This window comes from Lutjanus erythropterus, chromosome 2 (genome assembly GCF_056507025.1).
Source record: "Lutjanus erythropterus isolate fLutEry1 chromosome 2, fLutEry1.hap2, whole genome shotgun sequence".
NCBI classification, from domain to species: Eukaryota; Metazoa; Chordata; class Actinopteri; order Lutjaniformes; family Lutjanidae; genus Lutjanus; species Lutjanus erythropterus.
The window spans coordinates 41,063,017-41,078,244 of record NC_139318.1 but is presented as its reverse complement, the minus strand read 5'-3'; the positions used below and the strand labels follow the sequence as shown (position 1 = coordinate 41,078,244).

The 15,228-nt window shown below is 39.4% G+C and overlaps 1 protein-coding gene and 1 pseudogene across 2 annotated transcripts; both read right to left on the bottom strand.

Annotated features, from left to right (window-relative positions):
• Positions 1–615: 615 nt before the first annotated feature.
• Positions 616–2,649, bottom strand: LOC146332165 (transcription factor HES-5-like). Its single transcript, XM_084740005.1, has 2 exons — positions 2,164–2,649; positions 616–2,047 (listed from the first exon to the last, which is right to left on the bottom strand). The coding sequence occupies exons 1-2, from the start codon at positions 2,284–2,286 to the stop codon at positions 1,664–1,666; spliced, it is 507 nt and encodes a 168-aa protein (XP_084596131.1). The 5' UTR covers positions 2,287–2,649; the 3' UTR covers positions 616–1,663.
• Positions 2,650–12,394: 9,745 nt separating this feature from the next.
• LOC146332164 (transcription factor HES-5-like) lies at positions 12,395–14,030 on the bottom strand (annotated as a pseudogene). The gene is made up of 2 exons (XR_014772124.1): positions 13,908–14,030; positions 12,395–13,791 (listed from the first exon to the last, which is right to left on the bottom strand). The product of XR_014772124.1 is annotated as a transcription factor HES-5-like (transcript).
• Positions 14,031–15,228: the final 1,198 nt, after the last annotated feature.

Genomic DNA, 15,228 nt, shown 5'->3' with positions numbered 1-15,228 from the left:
GAGTAACAGTTATAAGCAAAAGCGTAACTCAAACCAAATTCCAGTTTTGGGGATCAGGCTCCCTTTAATCTGTCTCTTCAGGGCAAAGGTCTGGATCTATTGTCCCACAGGGCTCTGTGAGTGAGTTTCCACTGGTTTCCCACACTCTGTCCTTTCACTGGAGGAACAATAGAAGTGTGCCTCATTATGCATCTCATTAGATACAATGTCTGACCTCTTTAAAGAGAGTTATATATATTATAATATTGTTAACTTTAACCATTCTACATTAAAACACCTGAAACTAACACATATATCAAAAGGATGTTACAGTAAAATTGTCCTTGAAATGGAAATTGTTGTCAGTTTGATGACTGTCTCACTCTGTTTCAGTGACATGACATTGATCATGTCTTCATCAGACATCTTAATTGAAATTAATTCAAATTTATGATGCTTAGTTTTATGTTGGACAGGTATGTTATAGATAAACAATACTGTATGTTCTGAATTTCATCTTCATTTGTCAATCACATGTCTATTATTTAAGTGAAAATTACAAATAAATATAGAAAGTCTCTATTTCATCATAATAAAAAGGGTAAACATGACACACAATGACATGAGAACACAAACTTTTCATCTGGCAGCGTTTGTTTATTCAAAGCTCCAACTAGAGGTGATGATACATCAGAACAACAACTTGTAGATTTCTACAAGACACACTGTACTCAGAGAGTAAAGGAACAACTGTCTTTATAAAAGACAAACGATTTACAATATTTTTAAGGACACAGTACTCAGTGTCTTTTGAGAATTTCAAACAAAACATTTGCTTTTACTGAACAACAGAAACCATAGTAAAAACTGATCTTACAACAGATCAAATTGTTCTTACTGACTATAAAATTCAGTTAATTCTCAAAATGTAAAAGTTACATTGTCACTTGAAAACTGTGACAGTGTGACATTAAACAACACTTTTACAGTAAGTAAATAAACATATTGATCTTAAAACAGATCATATTTCAGTAATCCCATAAAGTGAGAGAAAGTCCATTCTGACAAAATGTCCATATCAAGAACAATTCAAATTTTTGATCAAAATGATCATTACTAATCAAGAAGTAACAAATGTCAGCATGCATCATTATATTTTACCAATGCATGCTGTGTAGTAAAATATAAAAGCATCACAGGAAAATTGTGACATAAAGTAAACCTTTTAGAAAAAAAAGGATAAACATTTGGATCTTACAACAGATCAGTTTTGAATAATCAGAGAGATTAAAGTGAGGTGCTGTCCATTAGGACAGTATGTCCCTAAAAAGAACAGTTAAAGGTTTTTGATCAGTATGATCAATAACAATGAAAAGATAACAAATGTTACCATAGCATATACTACCAATACATGAAGTACAGTGAGGTATAATAATAATTGCTGATGCAATCAGGTGTTGTTCATGCAACATGCATGACAAGATGTTCTCTTTCTTAACTTGAAAGATATTGTTGCTGTCATTTCCTCAGGAAATGTCATCTTGCACAAAGAAAAACACAGAAAATACAAGCTTCTGTACATACAGAAGAACAAGTCCATGAAATTTCAAAGAATTCAGTCCAGTAATCTTTGACCAATGTGGTCATGTGAGTTTGTCTGGTAGTAACTTCGGTGTGTAGGTGTCTACCACGGCCTCCAGAGGGCGCTGTTGACTGGACTGTTGTCTTTGGTAATGCTGGTCTGGACTGTGGAGCTCAGAGGAGAAACGTCACTCTCTCTGTTGTTGAGGTGGTTCAGAAGACGTCTCTGGGACTGTGTCTTCACCTGCTCCCTGGACAGGAAGTGTTCCACCTCTTGGACACACCTGGAGTATCCCTGATCAACAGCTGGATGCTGCTGCTGCTGCAGTCGTCTCAGGACACAAACTGTCATCTCCAGGATGTCTGCTTTCTCCAGCTTGGAGTCTGGCTGCTGTTTGAGGAACTCTGGACCCAGGAGAGACTTGAGCTGCTCAATGCTGCTGTTGATTCGCTCTCTGCGTAACTTCTCCACCAGAGGCTTTCTGAGCTGCAGGAAGAAGAAGAAGAAAGTCATTAATCAACTTGTTGTGGAGGAAAGTGTGAGCATGAAGAAAGACAAGCTGTCATTAATGATATTTAAATGTTGTTGAATCTTGAATTTACCTTGTGGGTCAGAGTCAGATGGTCCTGAGAATTGGTGATAGCTGCAGTGATTGTAGGTGCCATGGCTGGATCTGTGTGCTGTAGAGGTCTCTGTAGAGAGAATCTGATCTCTGCTGGCTTCATCCCTCCTATTTATAGTCCCACATCTCCATATGAATGTGTGGGTCTTGGTCTGACTGAAGTTTCTCACAGTCTCAGCCAATCACAGAGCTTGGTGACACAATAAGGCATGTGGAGCGGCAACATGCTGAAATGCCTGGAGGACAATGGTTAGATCTCAGGGGAACAGGTGGAGGACTGGGGGGTGATGGAGAGAGACTCTTGGAGCTCTGTGTGAATCTGGGAAAGTGGTGACCCTGTAGAGAGAGCAGATCTGCTGCCTGATGCTGGGATCAATGACTTTGACTGAGCACACGCTCATCATCACATCATGCATGTGGGCGATTGACAATTGATTGCATCTAGTATGAAACAACTCTGTATAACTCAGATGTATTTACATTAAATAATCAGTTGAAATGGATTCTCTTTTCTAAATTATTTTATTTTAGCAAAATCTAAACCTTAACATATGACATGTATGCCATTTATCATTGATTTTTCCTTAATAGTCAAATTCAGTTTTCATTTACTGCAATGTCATCTTTTTCCAAAATTCTCAAATAAAAATAATGTATTTCATAAAATAAATTCCTTATTTGTTAAAAATATTATAGTGCCCATAATCATAATCAGATATCATTCTGCTGTCCAGATGTAGCACTGTCTTCTGTCTTCTGACTTGTGCCTTGTCATCAATGTGGGTAGAAAGTTGGTCTCAGTTTCCCACACTGACCTTCTGAATGCTGTGGTCAATGGACAACAAAAGGACTTTGAATGGAGCTTTTGTGACTGATACTGAATGTGTGTTGTAGTAGAAACAGAGTCTGATGTCACCAACCATCTGGAGGGAAAGAACACCATTGGCTGGTTCAGACAAGTTTGAAGGTATAATGAACATTTTATCATAAATAATTAATTTGCCAAATTGCTTAGTAAATTTTTTAGCAAACATCTAATCTCATCATTGTCTTACATTTTGACCATGTAGTCATCAATGTTCCTTCATATCAAAAACTGGATAAAATTTCTTCTCTTTAGATGAGGGTGGGAGGTGTTTCAGCCAGTCAGAGAGCTCAGACACACAATAAAGGATTACACGTGCCGAATGGTTATATTGATATGAGGGCAATGGTTAAATCTCAGGGGAACAGGTGGAGGACTGGGGGGGTGATGGAGAGAGACTCTTGGAGCTCTGTGTGAATCTGGGAAAGTGGTGACCCTGTAGAGAGAGCAGATCTGCTGCCTGATGCTGGGATCAATGACTTTGACTGAGCACACGCTCATCATCACATCATACACGTGGGGAAATAACATTTATGGTGTAATGTATGAAATACATTCATGTTAAAACTAAGAGGATTGTTTTTGTTTTCTTGTTTCTGTGGCCTTATTGACCCAAAACCCAAAAAGTAGCAGATCAAATCAATCTGCCTTTAATTTATTATTTAGTTACAAATATCATTTTATTTAATTTTGTGTGATGACAAGACAAGATTTTGCAAAACGTTATTGTTGACGCTCCACCAGACCCTTAAAATCAGCCCAGGACAATAATCCTGCAGCTGTCCAGATGTAGCCCAGCACAGTCTTTTGACACGTGCCTTGTTGTCGGTGTGAGGAACAAGTAGAGCTGAGTTTCCCACACTGACTCCCTGTATGGTCAATGAACCACAAAGAGACTTCAGTGACAGATGCTAGCTGTGTGTTGTTATAGAAACAGAGTGTGACATCACCAGCCATCTGGAGGGAAAGGACACCATTGGCTTACTCTGTAAATGTTTTGAAATTTTGATGAAAAATGTCCATAAAGTTTTGTCAAAATTATCAATCATCTCATATTTTCAATTTCATTATCGTCATACATTTTGTAGAATATTTGTTCTCCCAGTTGTAATCCTGCTTCATTACTGATCATCAGTTGGATTGAAATTCCTGGACACACCTGAAGTGTGCCAAATCCCTCTGGAGAACTAATGTATACAGACATGTCTTAAAAGCCCTTCTTGCATTTATTATCAAGCATGAATATAATAGTAAAGTAATGGAATCAACAAAAAAATAAATGTTAAGAAATATTGCGCTTAGTTGCAGTACTTGAATGTTTAAGTGCGCCACTCTAATGAGATGACAGTTGTATCAGTGGGTCCAGGCCAATTTGAGTTTTAGACCTCTAGACATCGCGGGAAATGAAATGGCAGACAAATGGAGCTAAAGCAGCTCTAAAAGAGCAAAAAACAGAATTATTTAATGACAATAATATAAATACACCAGAGAGCAAATAATTATATCAAGACTGAGGCCAGGACCCACGGGGTCAATTTTTTACATTTTTCTTTTCCTCCCATTTCTAAGGGAAATAGAGAAATCTGCCCCTCACTCCAGCTTGGCAGGTTGCAGTAATGCACGTTAACCACCAGTTGTCACCTTCCATTAAAAAAAAAGAAGAAGGTCATGTCTAGATGGGAACCACAGACCTGCAAAAGTGATCATTTTTAACCTGAACCAAGTGTTTTTGTTTTCTAAAACTACCCAGACCTGTACAATGAATAAGGAACTTGTTTATGTCTCGCGAGAGTTTCGCCTATCGAGGGATCCCTTTTAGATGTTTAATCTCACACCGACGAAAGATCTCGCGAGATTCACAAGACATTTTACAAGACCTGCCCCAACCCTGTGCTTTGCCTGAAACTTAATCAGATCTCAACTGCAGCGCTGTTGTATTACAAAACACAATTAGTATTTTTGTGAAGAAACAACGTATACAAATCACGCGAGAGTGTTGCAAGTCACAATTTTGACACGTCCCAAGAAAACGGAGACACGGCGACCCAAAGTATTTTGATTTCTTTTTCACGCTTAGGATTATTTCTGCTTTTCTTAAATGGCATCCAGGGAATACGCACTTGAACTTCTTGACAGTGATGATGATGATGATGATGATGATGATGGAGAGTCTGGAGTGGAAAGATTTCTCACGGATGATGAGCTTGCTTACCAAGGGCTTGACCCAGCTGAGGAGTAAGTGGTCTGTATTTTCTTTCAGTACATGTTAATGTAAGAATGATGTACATACCAGTGATTTTGTTTAGTTATTTGTAGTTGCTTCTGGTGGTCGTTTGTTCATACAAACAAATGAAGACCAGAGGGTTCATCTCATTGTGGCTTACATTACAAAACCAGTGTGGGGGCTGGAAGGTCAGAATGAAGCAATCTCAGCTATTACTGTCATACTGTGTGATATGTGAAATACAAAAACACTTAATGGTCTGATATGTATTATCTGTTTTTTATTATTTGTTTGACAGTGATGGTCATCAACATGATGAAGAGCCTAGCACCTCTTCTGCAGGACAACAGGCTACAGCCTCTGCTTCCCCTGAAGAGGCCAGATCTTCAGTAGAGCAGCCACACACACCACCCAGAACACAATCTCCCTCTCCACCAAGATCCAGGTCCTGTACACCTACTGTTTCAAGAGACCCGAGCAGAACAAGATCCAGATCACCAATTTGTAAGCCAGTAGCCTCAGCAACATCCTGGAATAACAGAGAGAGAGAGAGAGAGAGCCAAAAAGGTTCATGCCAGCAAGACCTCCTGGATTCCACTGAATTCAAACAGTACATACAAACCACTGGATCTTTTCCTACTGTTTTTCAGTAATGATGCAGTGCAAACCATTTGTCAAAACACAAATAAGGCTGCTAAAAACATTAAAAAAAGACAGAAAATATTCATGGACTGATATGACCATCCAGGAGTTTTTCATGTTTGTGGGGATGACTTTCTTCTTTGCATTGGTGAAACTGAACAAAATCCCGGATTACTGGAACACAATTTTCAGTGTGCCGTTTCCTGCCAACGTCATGCCACGGGACAGATACCATGTGATATCTTGGAACATCCACATGAGTGATCCTGAGAAAGATGTTGAGAATGACAAAAAGGAGGGAACACCAGATCATAACCCACTGTTTCAACTGAAGCCTCTTTTGGACACCATCAAACTGCCTGCAAAGCATTTTACCACCCCAGGCAGAACCTCTTAATTAACGAGAGGTTGGTGGCAACAAATGCCAATACAGGAGTGACACAATGCGTGAAAGCAAAATCGATCAGTTGGGGTTTCAAATTCTTTGTTTGTAGATGTAATTTCTAATTTGTTTAAGTAAAGGCAGAGCTGACTGTAAAGTAAGAATGGAGCACAGAATGTTAAAAGAGGCAAAAGAGAGGGGTGTAGTATTATCTGAGTCAAGGTTTGTTCACACTGGATACCACCCCCAGCACCGCCTCTTTACGCTCTTGTCGTCAGGTAAACAGTACAGGAGGCTGAAATGCAGTACCTCAAGGCTCAAAGACAGTTACTATTACCAGGTCATCAGGCTGATTAACACCTCCAAGCCACTGCCCCTGCCCCCTCCCACCCCCACATAAACAAACAAAGGAACTAATGCAAATTTGCACCTACTGGACAATCCTTTTTCTCTCACCCCTTTTTCATTTTGCACAGATCCCCTGCCCCACTGAATACTGAACAATACCCACCCTGTCTGTCGTTTGCACACTCTTACACTGTTCTATACCGTTTCAAATTGCACATATTAAGTACATCTGTTTACCAGCTTGTCTACCTGATTTATCTTTTGCACAGTTTTAAAACTGTTTACACTGCACATACTGTTTGATCTGTTTTTACACTTCACATGCTGTTTTTTATTCTGGTTTATACTGAACACACTGTTCTTATATTGTTTTCTATGTAGTCATTATCTTCTTGTTTTTTGTTTTCTTTCTTTCTTGTTCTCTTATTTGTTCAACCTATGTTTTGTTAGTATGTTTGTATATAGTATAATTGATGGCACCAGAGACACAGTGAGCTAAGAATTTAATTGCACTGATAATGTGTTTATTTTTGCATATGACAATAAGGCCTTCGAAGCCTTTGAAAACAAGGTGAGAGGAGACAGGTGAGGGTGGGATGTAGAGGGAATAAGTGGAACAAAGAAAAAGGGACAAGGTGTGGGGGATTCAGAGAGGATTTACATTCTTATATTGTTATCTTTCATATTTTTATGTTTGCTTTTCTAAACTTTTATATCAGAAATATTTTACTGATATGCAGGGGCAAAGTGTTACAGATGCTCCCATTCCAGAATAGAAAAATGTATTGCATAGAGCAGTTACAAGAAAATATAAAAAAGGTGTTTAAAATCTGTACAGTCTACTACCAAATATACATGGACAAAATGGCAATAAAAGATAATTAAACAAACTATATACAGTGAGAGTATCTTAAGATGTGTGACTTATTTTCCCAGTAATATACAGTTATATATGTATAAATAAAGAGAGAGAATCCTGCATCATGCTGTTGGGATTTATTTCACAATAATGACCTGCTCACTGTCCATTATCCTACTTGTTACATGATAACGTACCAAAAGAAATCAATAATTTGGCACAAAATATTAATTTTAAAATTGTTGTAGTCATTCAACAAAGATTTTATCTTTCCTCCAGAGTCTGATCAGAATTGTGTCCATAGCAACGGTCTTTCCTTTATAACAACAGTCTGTTATACATAACGGACCTTAGAATGTTGTAATCGACCAATCAGAATCGAGTATTTAACAAATCTTTGTATATCAGTGCAAATAGAAATGCTATATGCATTATAGACAGTAGAGTTATTGCACAAGTTGAATTATTGCATGGTGTAATTATATACACTGTATGTAGAGATGACAAATGAACAACTTGTACTTGTACTACATACTCCGGTACGATAGGTGACGCTATGCACATAAAAGCTGGTGCTGCAATCCACCGAAAAAAGAAGACAACGCGAAGAAGAAAAAAACACCTCGATACATCCGAAGAACAAGAATAAGAGTCGCTGGTGGTCCCCGCCAACAGCAGAGCCACTGCAGGGCGAGAAGAGACGACGAGCCTCGGTGTTTTTGTTTTTCACGCAGAGGTTCATTTCTGCTTTTCTTAAATGGCGTCCACCGAAGAAGCACGTGAACTTCTCGAAAGCGACGATGATGATGGAGAATCTGGAGTCGAAAGTTTTCTCACGGACGATGAACTAGCTTATCAAGAAGGGCTTGAAGAGTAAGTGGTCTATATTTATTTCCAGTTTGTAAAGTGAATGATGACATTTGCATTGATAGATCTTTCTTTCTTTCTTTCTTTTTTCTTTTTACTTATTTGTACATCTGATGGTCATTTGTTGTTTTCTGCTCGCCAGTCTCACACAGTGTGTGTGTGTGTGTGTGTGTGTGTGGGTGGGGGGGCGGTAGCCATGGGGGCTTGTTTGAGATGAGTCTTTGCTAGCATCAAAACAGCCAGAAGTCGACCAGAGGAATTGGCTTGAATGGACTTGCAATGGCGGACGTTGCATAAGCCCTCTTCATTGCTGTTGAAGTGGATGCAATAGAAATCGGAGTGTTTTTGCATAGAGGTGGTCATGAAAAACACTGACCGTCAGTTTATAAGTATGCTGCCATTTCCTCAGTGATTACTTCACTTCACAGGTCACTGAAAACATTGACTTCCTACATGGGGTCCAGAAATCAAAGAAGGTCCACAAGGCTTTGACTGCTCTGAGGTCATCAAAATTAGATTTGCACCTTATGCATAAAACTATTTAAAAGATTTTTTTTTTTGTCTTTAGTCAAAAATAGTGGTAGACTACTTTGGTAGGCCACACCTCTGTGACCTCTCAAGTTTTGTGCGTCTTTATAAGCATGTATAAGCTTATGTTGGGCTGTTTTAAAAAAAAAAAGCAAACTTATACTAGAAAGGAGACACAAGGCAGAGACACAACATAGAGTATAAAAACAAATTGTAAGTGACGATAATATATTTGCAACAGCAGTGATGCCAACAAAACATCAATCAAAATGATTTGGTTTTGTCTTAATAGTTTACAAGTAATGCTAGAAATGATGCATCACTACAAATGAATGTGATTGGTCATTTTAAAACAAATCAACACATCTTAAACAAGATTTTTAACCATTCTGAGATTTTCAATGAAAAATAAACCATATATTTGCAGTTTTTCCCTGGAAGCAAAAGTGGGCATGTCATATTTTGCAGCAGTGTTTCCCAATCCTGGTCCCCAGGGCCAACTGCTCTGCATGTTTTAGATCTTACCTTTCTCAGAAACATGCAGGGCAGTGGGGCCTTTAGGACCAGGACTGAGAAATGCAGTTTTACAGGTTATTGTTCAGCCCCCTCTGTTGATGATCCTTGAATACAGTGATTCTACTCAAAACTAGTGGAAATGCAGACCGTTTGACTAGATGGCAATAAGGTTCCTTGAATCTTGGACCGGTTCAAGAACTAGAGGTAATTTGGTGCAGAAGGGCTCACTGACCCACTACAGGTTTCCGTGCTTGAGGATATGAAACAGTCTCTGCTGTCATATACTGTGTGAGATGTGGAATACAAAAACACTGTGATATATATCTAATGCATTTTTAAAAATTTGTTTTACAGTGATGATTTTCGACAGGATGAAGAGCCAAGTACCTCAGCAGCAGGGCAACAGGTCACTCCCCCTGCTTCTCCAGAAGAGGACAAAACTTCAGGAGGGCAGCCACCCACACAGGAAGGAGCTCATGGACACAAGTTGCCTAGAACACAATCCTCCCCCCAGTCAAGATCCAGGTCCACCTGCAGCCATGCACGTAGTGTTTCAAGAGGCCAGAGCAGAACGAGATCCAGATCTCCAATTCAGGAACAGGCACAGCCAGTAGCGTCAGCATCATCCTGGAAAACAGAGAGGGATCCAGACATATCTCCAAAGCCAAAAAGGTTTGTGCCAGCAAGACCTTCTGGACATCAACTGAACTCAACCAGCAAATACAAACCACTGGATCTTTTCAAACTGTTTTTCAGTAATGACGCAGTGCTAACCATTTGTCAAAACACAAATAAACAAGCTGCTAAAAACCTTGCAAAAGGCAAAAGATATGTATGGACTAACATGAACAGTCAGGAGTTTTTCAGGTATGTGGGACTGACATTCTTCTTTGCATTGGTGAAACTAAACAGAATCCAGGATTACTGGAAAAAGAACACAATTTTTAGTGTGCCGTTTCCTGCCAACGTCATGCCACGGGACAGATACCGTGTGATATCTTGGAACATACACATGAGTGACCCTGAGAAAGACATTGAGAATGACACAAAGAAAGGGACACCAGATTATGACCCGCTTTTCCGGTTGAAGCCTCTTCTGGACACCATCAAACATGCCTGTAAAGCATTTTACCACCCCAGGCAGAACCTCTTAATTGATGAGAAGAGAGTGGACACCATGTCCAGTACAATACCCGTGAAAGGGAAGGTGATCAAGTCAGGTTTCAAACTCTTTGCTTTGACTGACATCAGCAATGGCTACATCTTGGACTTTTCTGTGTATACTGGAAAGTCACAGTTTTCCTCGCTTGCATATGACACTGTCATGTCCCTGATAAAGCCAACATACCTCGGCAGTGGCTTTCATCTGTACGTGGATGATTTTTACACCACCCCAAAACTCTTCAAGGATCTGTTAAGCATGAATATCGGAGCATGCGGCACATACAGAGACAACAGAAAGGATTCCCCATGCATACATTCAAGTCCCAGAGGCTCCATCAGGTGGATGCGTGACGGCCCACTGGTTTTTGTGAAGTGGATGGACACGAGTGAGATCACTGTCTGCTCTACAATCCACCCGGCATTCTCTGGAAGCACCGTGCAGAGGAGAGTCAGAACTCAGGATGGCGGCTGGACCTTGGAGTCCATTCCATGCCCAACACCTGTCACAGAATATAACAAACACATGGAAGGTGTTGCTAAGTCAGATAAGCTGATCCAGTACTACTCTGCACACAAAAGCCTGCGCTGGTACCGGACATTGTTCTTCCATTTTCTGGACATCGCAGCCACGAACAGCTACCTCCTTCACAAGGAGCTCTGCAGAGAGAAGCAGGATGAACCCATGAGTCACAGGGCCTTCCTGGAGGAGCTGACAGCCGAGTTGTGTGGCGTCACAGTTGCGCTCCATTCTGGCAATGCAAAGAGTGGGCACTTACCTGTGCCAATCTCTAAGCAGACTGATGCAAGCAAGAGGGCCTCGTATGGACGCAGGACCTGTTTATACTGCAGGAAGAAGAGGGGAGTCTCGCTGTCTACTCCTTGGAAGTGCAAGGAGTGTGACGTGTCACTCTGCCTCATTTCAGACAGAAACTGCTTTGAGGCGTGGCACCAGTGATGTTCTCATTTAGAGACAGATGGAAAAGCAGAAGGACTTCTCTGTAAGAAAAAAGAAATGTAAATAGTTTTTCATACATGTTAATTAGAGTGTTTATTTTTACCCTGATTACTAAGACTTCGGAGAACAAGGGCCCAAAATCTCATTCATAATCGTTCTTTGTGATTTGAATAAAGTTTTTTGAAATTCATTTTCCGTTTTGTTGTTTCTTATTACTACTTTTCATACATTTATGTGACATTACAGCAGCATACATATGCTAACAGCCTGGGTTGTCTTGGGGGGCAGTGTATACCATACCATACCTCAGTGTATGCCATATAAAGGTCAGCTGAGGTCAACATGTCTTTTAGACACATTCTTTAAAACAAAATATCTGACCATCATTACTGAACAATTTTCTCTTTTCCAGTGCTTTGTGTTCAAAGACAGAATGTCAAGAAGTTTGACATGTTTGCAAAATTAAACTAAATATGATACCTAAATTCTAAATAACTATCCATTTTCATAATTTAATTAATTGACAGTTATTTAATGAATTTGACTGAGTCCCAACTTGAGGAAGTAGCAATATACAGTGTCAATCTAGTGAAGGGGATTTTATTTTTGGACAGAAGTTAAAATGTTTATGATCTGAAACAGGTTTGAAAGATTCATTTGTGGAGCCATACTTTTATTCTCTGTCTCTTAAGGACAAAGGTCTGGGTCTATTTTGAAGGTTGTAAAAGCAGGCACATCCAAGCGGGATAAATACTAGGTACTGGACAGGGAGAGGCCTACATGTAAAAAATAAAGTGCTCTTGATTACCATTTCATCAAAGACAGTAACCATGATACACAATGACACGTAAACATAAAAAATCAGTTTTTAGTGTTTATTCAACAAGGCACAATGGGTCAAAGTAAATAGAGGTGATGATACTTCACAACAACAACTTGTAGATTTCTACAAGACACACTGTACTCAGAGAGTAAAGGAACAACTGTCTGTATAAAAGACAAACAATTTACAGTATTTGAGGACACAGTACTCCTAGTTTTTTTCCCTAAAATGGATCAAAATATTTGCACTTTTTGAACAAAAGTGAAAATAGTAAACTGACCTTAAAACAGATCACATAATTCATAATAACCACTATATCCAATTGATTCTCAGTATGAAACTTGCATTGTAACTGAGAACTGAGACAGTGTTACATTAAACAAGCCTTTTAAAGTGAAAGGATAAGCATGTTAATCTTAAAGCAGATCATTTTCAATAATCACATGAAGTGAGCAAAAGTCTATTATGACAAAATGTCTAAAATAAACAAGATTTTTGATCATTATGATCATTACTCCTCAAGAGATAACAGATGTTACCACTGCATTATATTTTACCAATACATGATGAAAAAAGCATCACAGGAAAAATGTGACATAAAGCAAACTGTTCAGAATAATACGATAAACATTTGGATCTTACAACAGATCCATTTTGAGTAATTAGAGATTAAATTCAGGTAATGTCCATTCGGACAATATGTCCATTAAAAGGACAGTTCATGATCAGTATGATCACAAGATAACAAATGCTACCATAGCATGTACTGTTAATACAGCAAGTAAAGGAAATTAATAATTGCTGATGCAATCAGATGTTGTTCATGCAACATGCATGACAAGATGTTCTCTTTCTTAACTTGAAAGATATTGTTGCTGTCATTTCCTCAGGAAATGTCACCTTGCACAAAGAAAAACACAGAAAATACAAACTTCTGTACATACAGAAGAACAAGTCCATGAAATTTCAAAGAATTTAGTCCAGTAATCTTTGACCAATGTGGTCATGTGAGTTTGTCTGGTAGTAAGTTCAGTGTGTAGGTGTCTACCACGGCCTCCAGAGGGCGCTGTTGACTGGACTGTTGTATTTGGTGATGCTGGTCTGGACTGTGGAGCTCAGAGGAGAGATGTCACTCTCTCTGTTGTTGAGGTGGTTCAGAAGACGTGTCTGGGACTGTGTCTTCTTCCCTGGACAGGAAGTATTCCACCTCTTGGACACACCTGGAGTAGCCCTGATCAACAGCTGCTGAGTCCACAGCTGGATGCTGCTGCTGCAGTCATCTTAGGAAACAAACTGTCATCTCCAGGATGTCTGCTTTCTCCAGCTTGGAGTCTGCTTGTTGTTTGAGGAACTCTGGACCCAGGAGAGACTTGAGCTGCTCAATGCTGCTGTTGATTCGCTCTCTGCGTAACTTCTCCACCAGAGGCTTTCTGAGCTGCAGGAAGAAGAAGAAGAAAGTCATTAATCAACTTGTTGTGGAGGAAAGTGTGAGCATGAAGAAAGACAAGCTGTCATTAATGATATTTAAATGTTGTTGAATCTTGAATTTACCTTGTGGGTCAGAGTCAGATGGTCCTGAGAATTGGTGATAGCTGCAGTGATTGTAGGTGTCATGGCTGGATCTGTGTGCTGTAGAGGTCTCTGTAGAGAGAATCTGATCTCTGCTGGCTTCATCCCTCCTATTTATAGTCCCACATCTCCATATGAATGTGTGGGTCTTGGTCTGACTGAAGTTTCTCACAGTCTCAGCCAATGAGTCCGACAAGAGAAATTCATATGCTGAGTGAGCTGACACATGCTCAGTGGTCATATTAGAAAGGGACAATGGTCATATCTCAGGGGAACAGGTGGAGGACTGGGGGGGTGATGGAGAGAGACTCTTGGAGCTCTGTGTAAATCTGGGAAAGTGGTGACCCTGTAGAGAGAGCAGATCTGCTGCCTGATGCTGGGATCAATGACTTTGACTGAGCACACGCTCATCATCACATCACACACGTGGGAGACTGACAATTCATTGTATTGAGGGTAAAAAAGTTCTGTCCAACTTAGATGCATTTACATGAAATGATCAGTTGAAATGGATTTTCTTGTCTAAATTATTTTTTTTGATCAAAATCTAAAACTTAACATGTGACATATATATCATTTATCCTTGATTTTTCCCTGATAATTGAATACAATTATCACTTACTGCAATATGACCTTTTCTTTAAATTTTCAAATAATAAAAATAACATATTTCATGAAGTCAGTTCTCTTATTTGTTAAAAATATTGTGATGCCCATAATATGAGGTACCATTCTGCTGTCCAGATGTAGCACTTTCTATTGTCTTCTGTCTTCTGTCTTCTGACTTGTGCCTTGTCATCAATGTGGGTAGAAAGTTGGTCTCAGTTTCCCACACTGACTCTCTGAATGCTGTGGTCAATGGACAACAAAAGGACTTTGAATGGAGCTTTTGTGACTGATACTGAACGTGTGTGTTGTAGTAGAAACAGAGCCTGACGTCACCAACCATCTGGAGGGAAAGAACACCATTGGCTGGTTCAGACAGTTTGCAAAGTTTGAAATTAGGATAAAATTTTCATCTTAAGTAATCAGCTCAGTTGATCTGACAAATTAGTCAATTTCCAGTCAACATCATATTATCACCATCCAAGCATAATGTTGCTTTTTTTTAAAATCAAAAATCAGTTGTATAGATGAGGGTGGGAGGGTGAGGCAGCTGTTTCCTGAAGTGTGCCAAATCCCTTTAGAGAATAGTCTGCTGCTGGTGGGGTCAAGGATGCTAATCATGCAAAAGTCTGCTCTCCAAAATGTTCTCATACTCTGGGCATTCCAAGAAATGCAGACATATGTCTAAGACAAAATA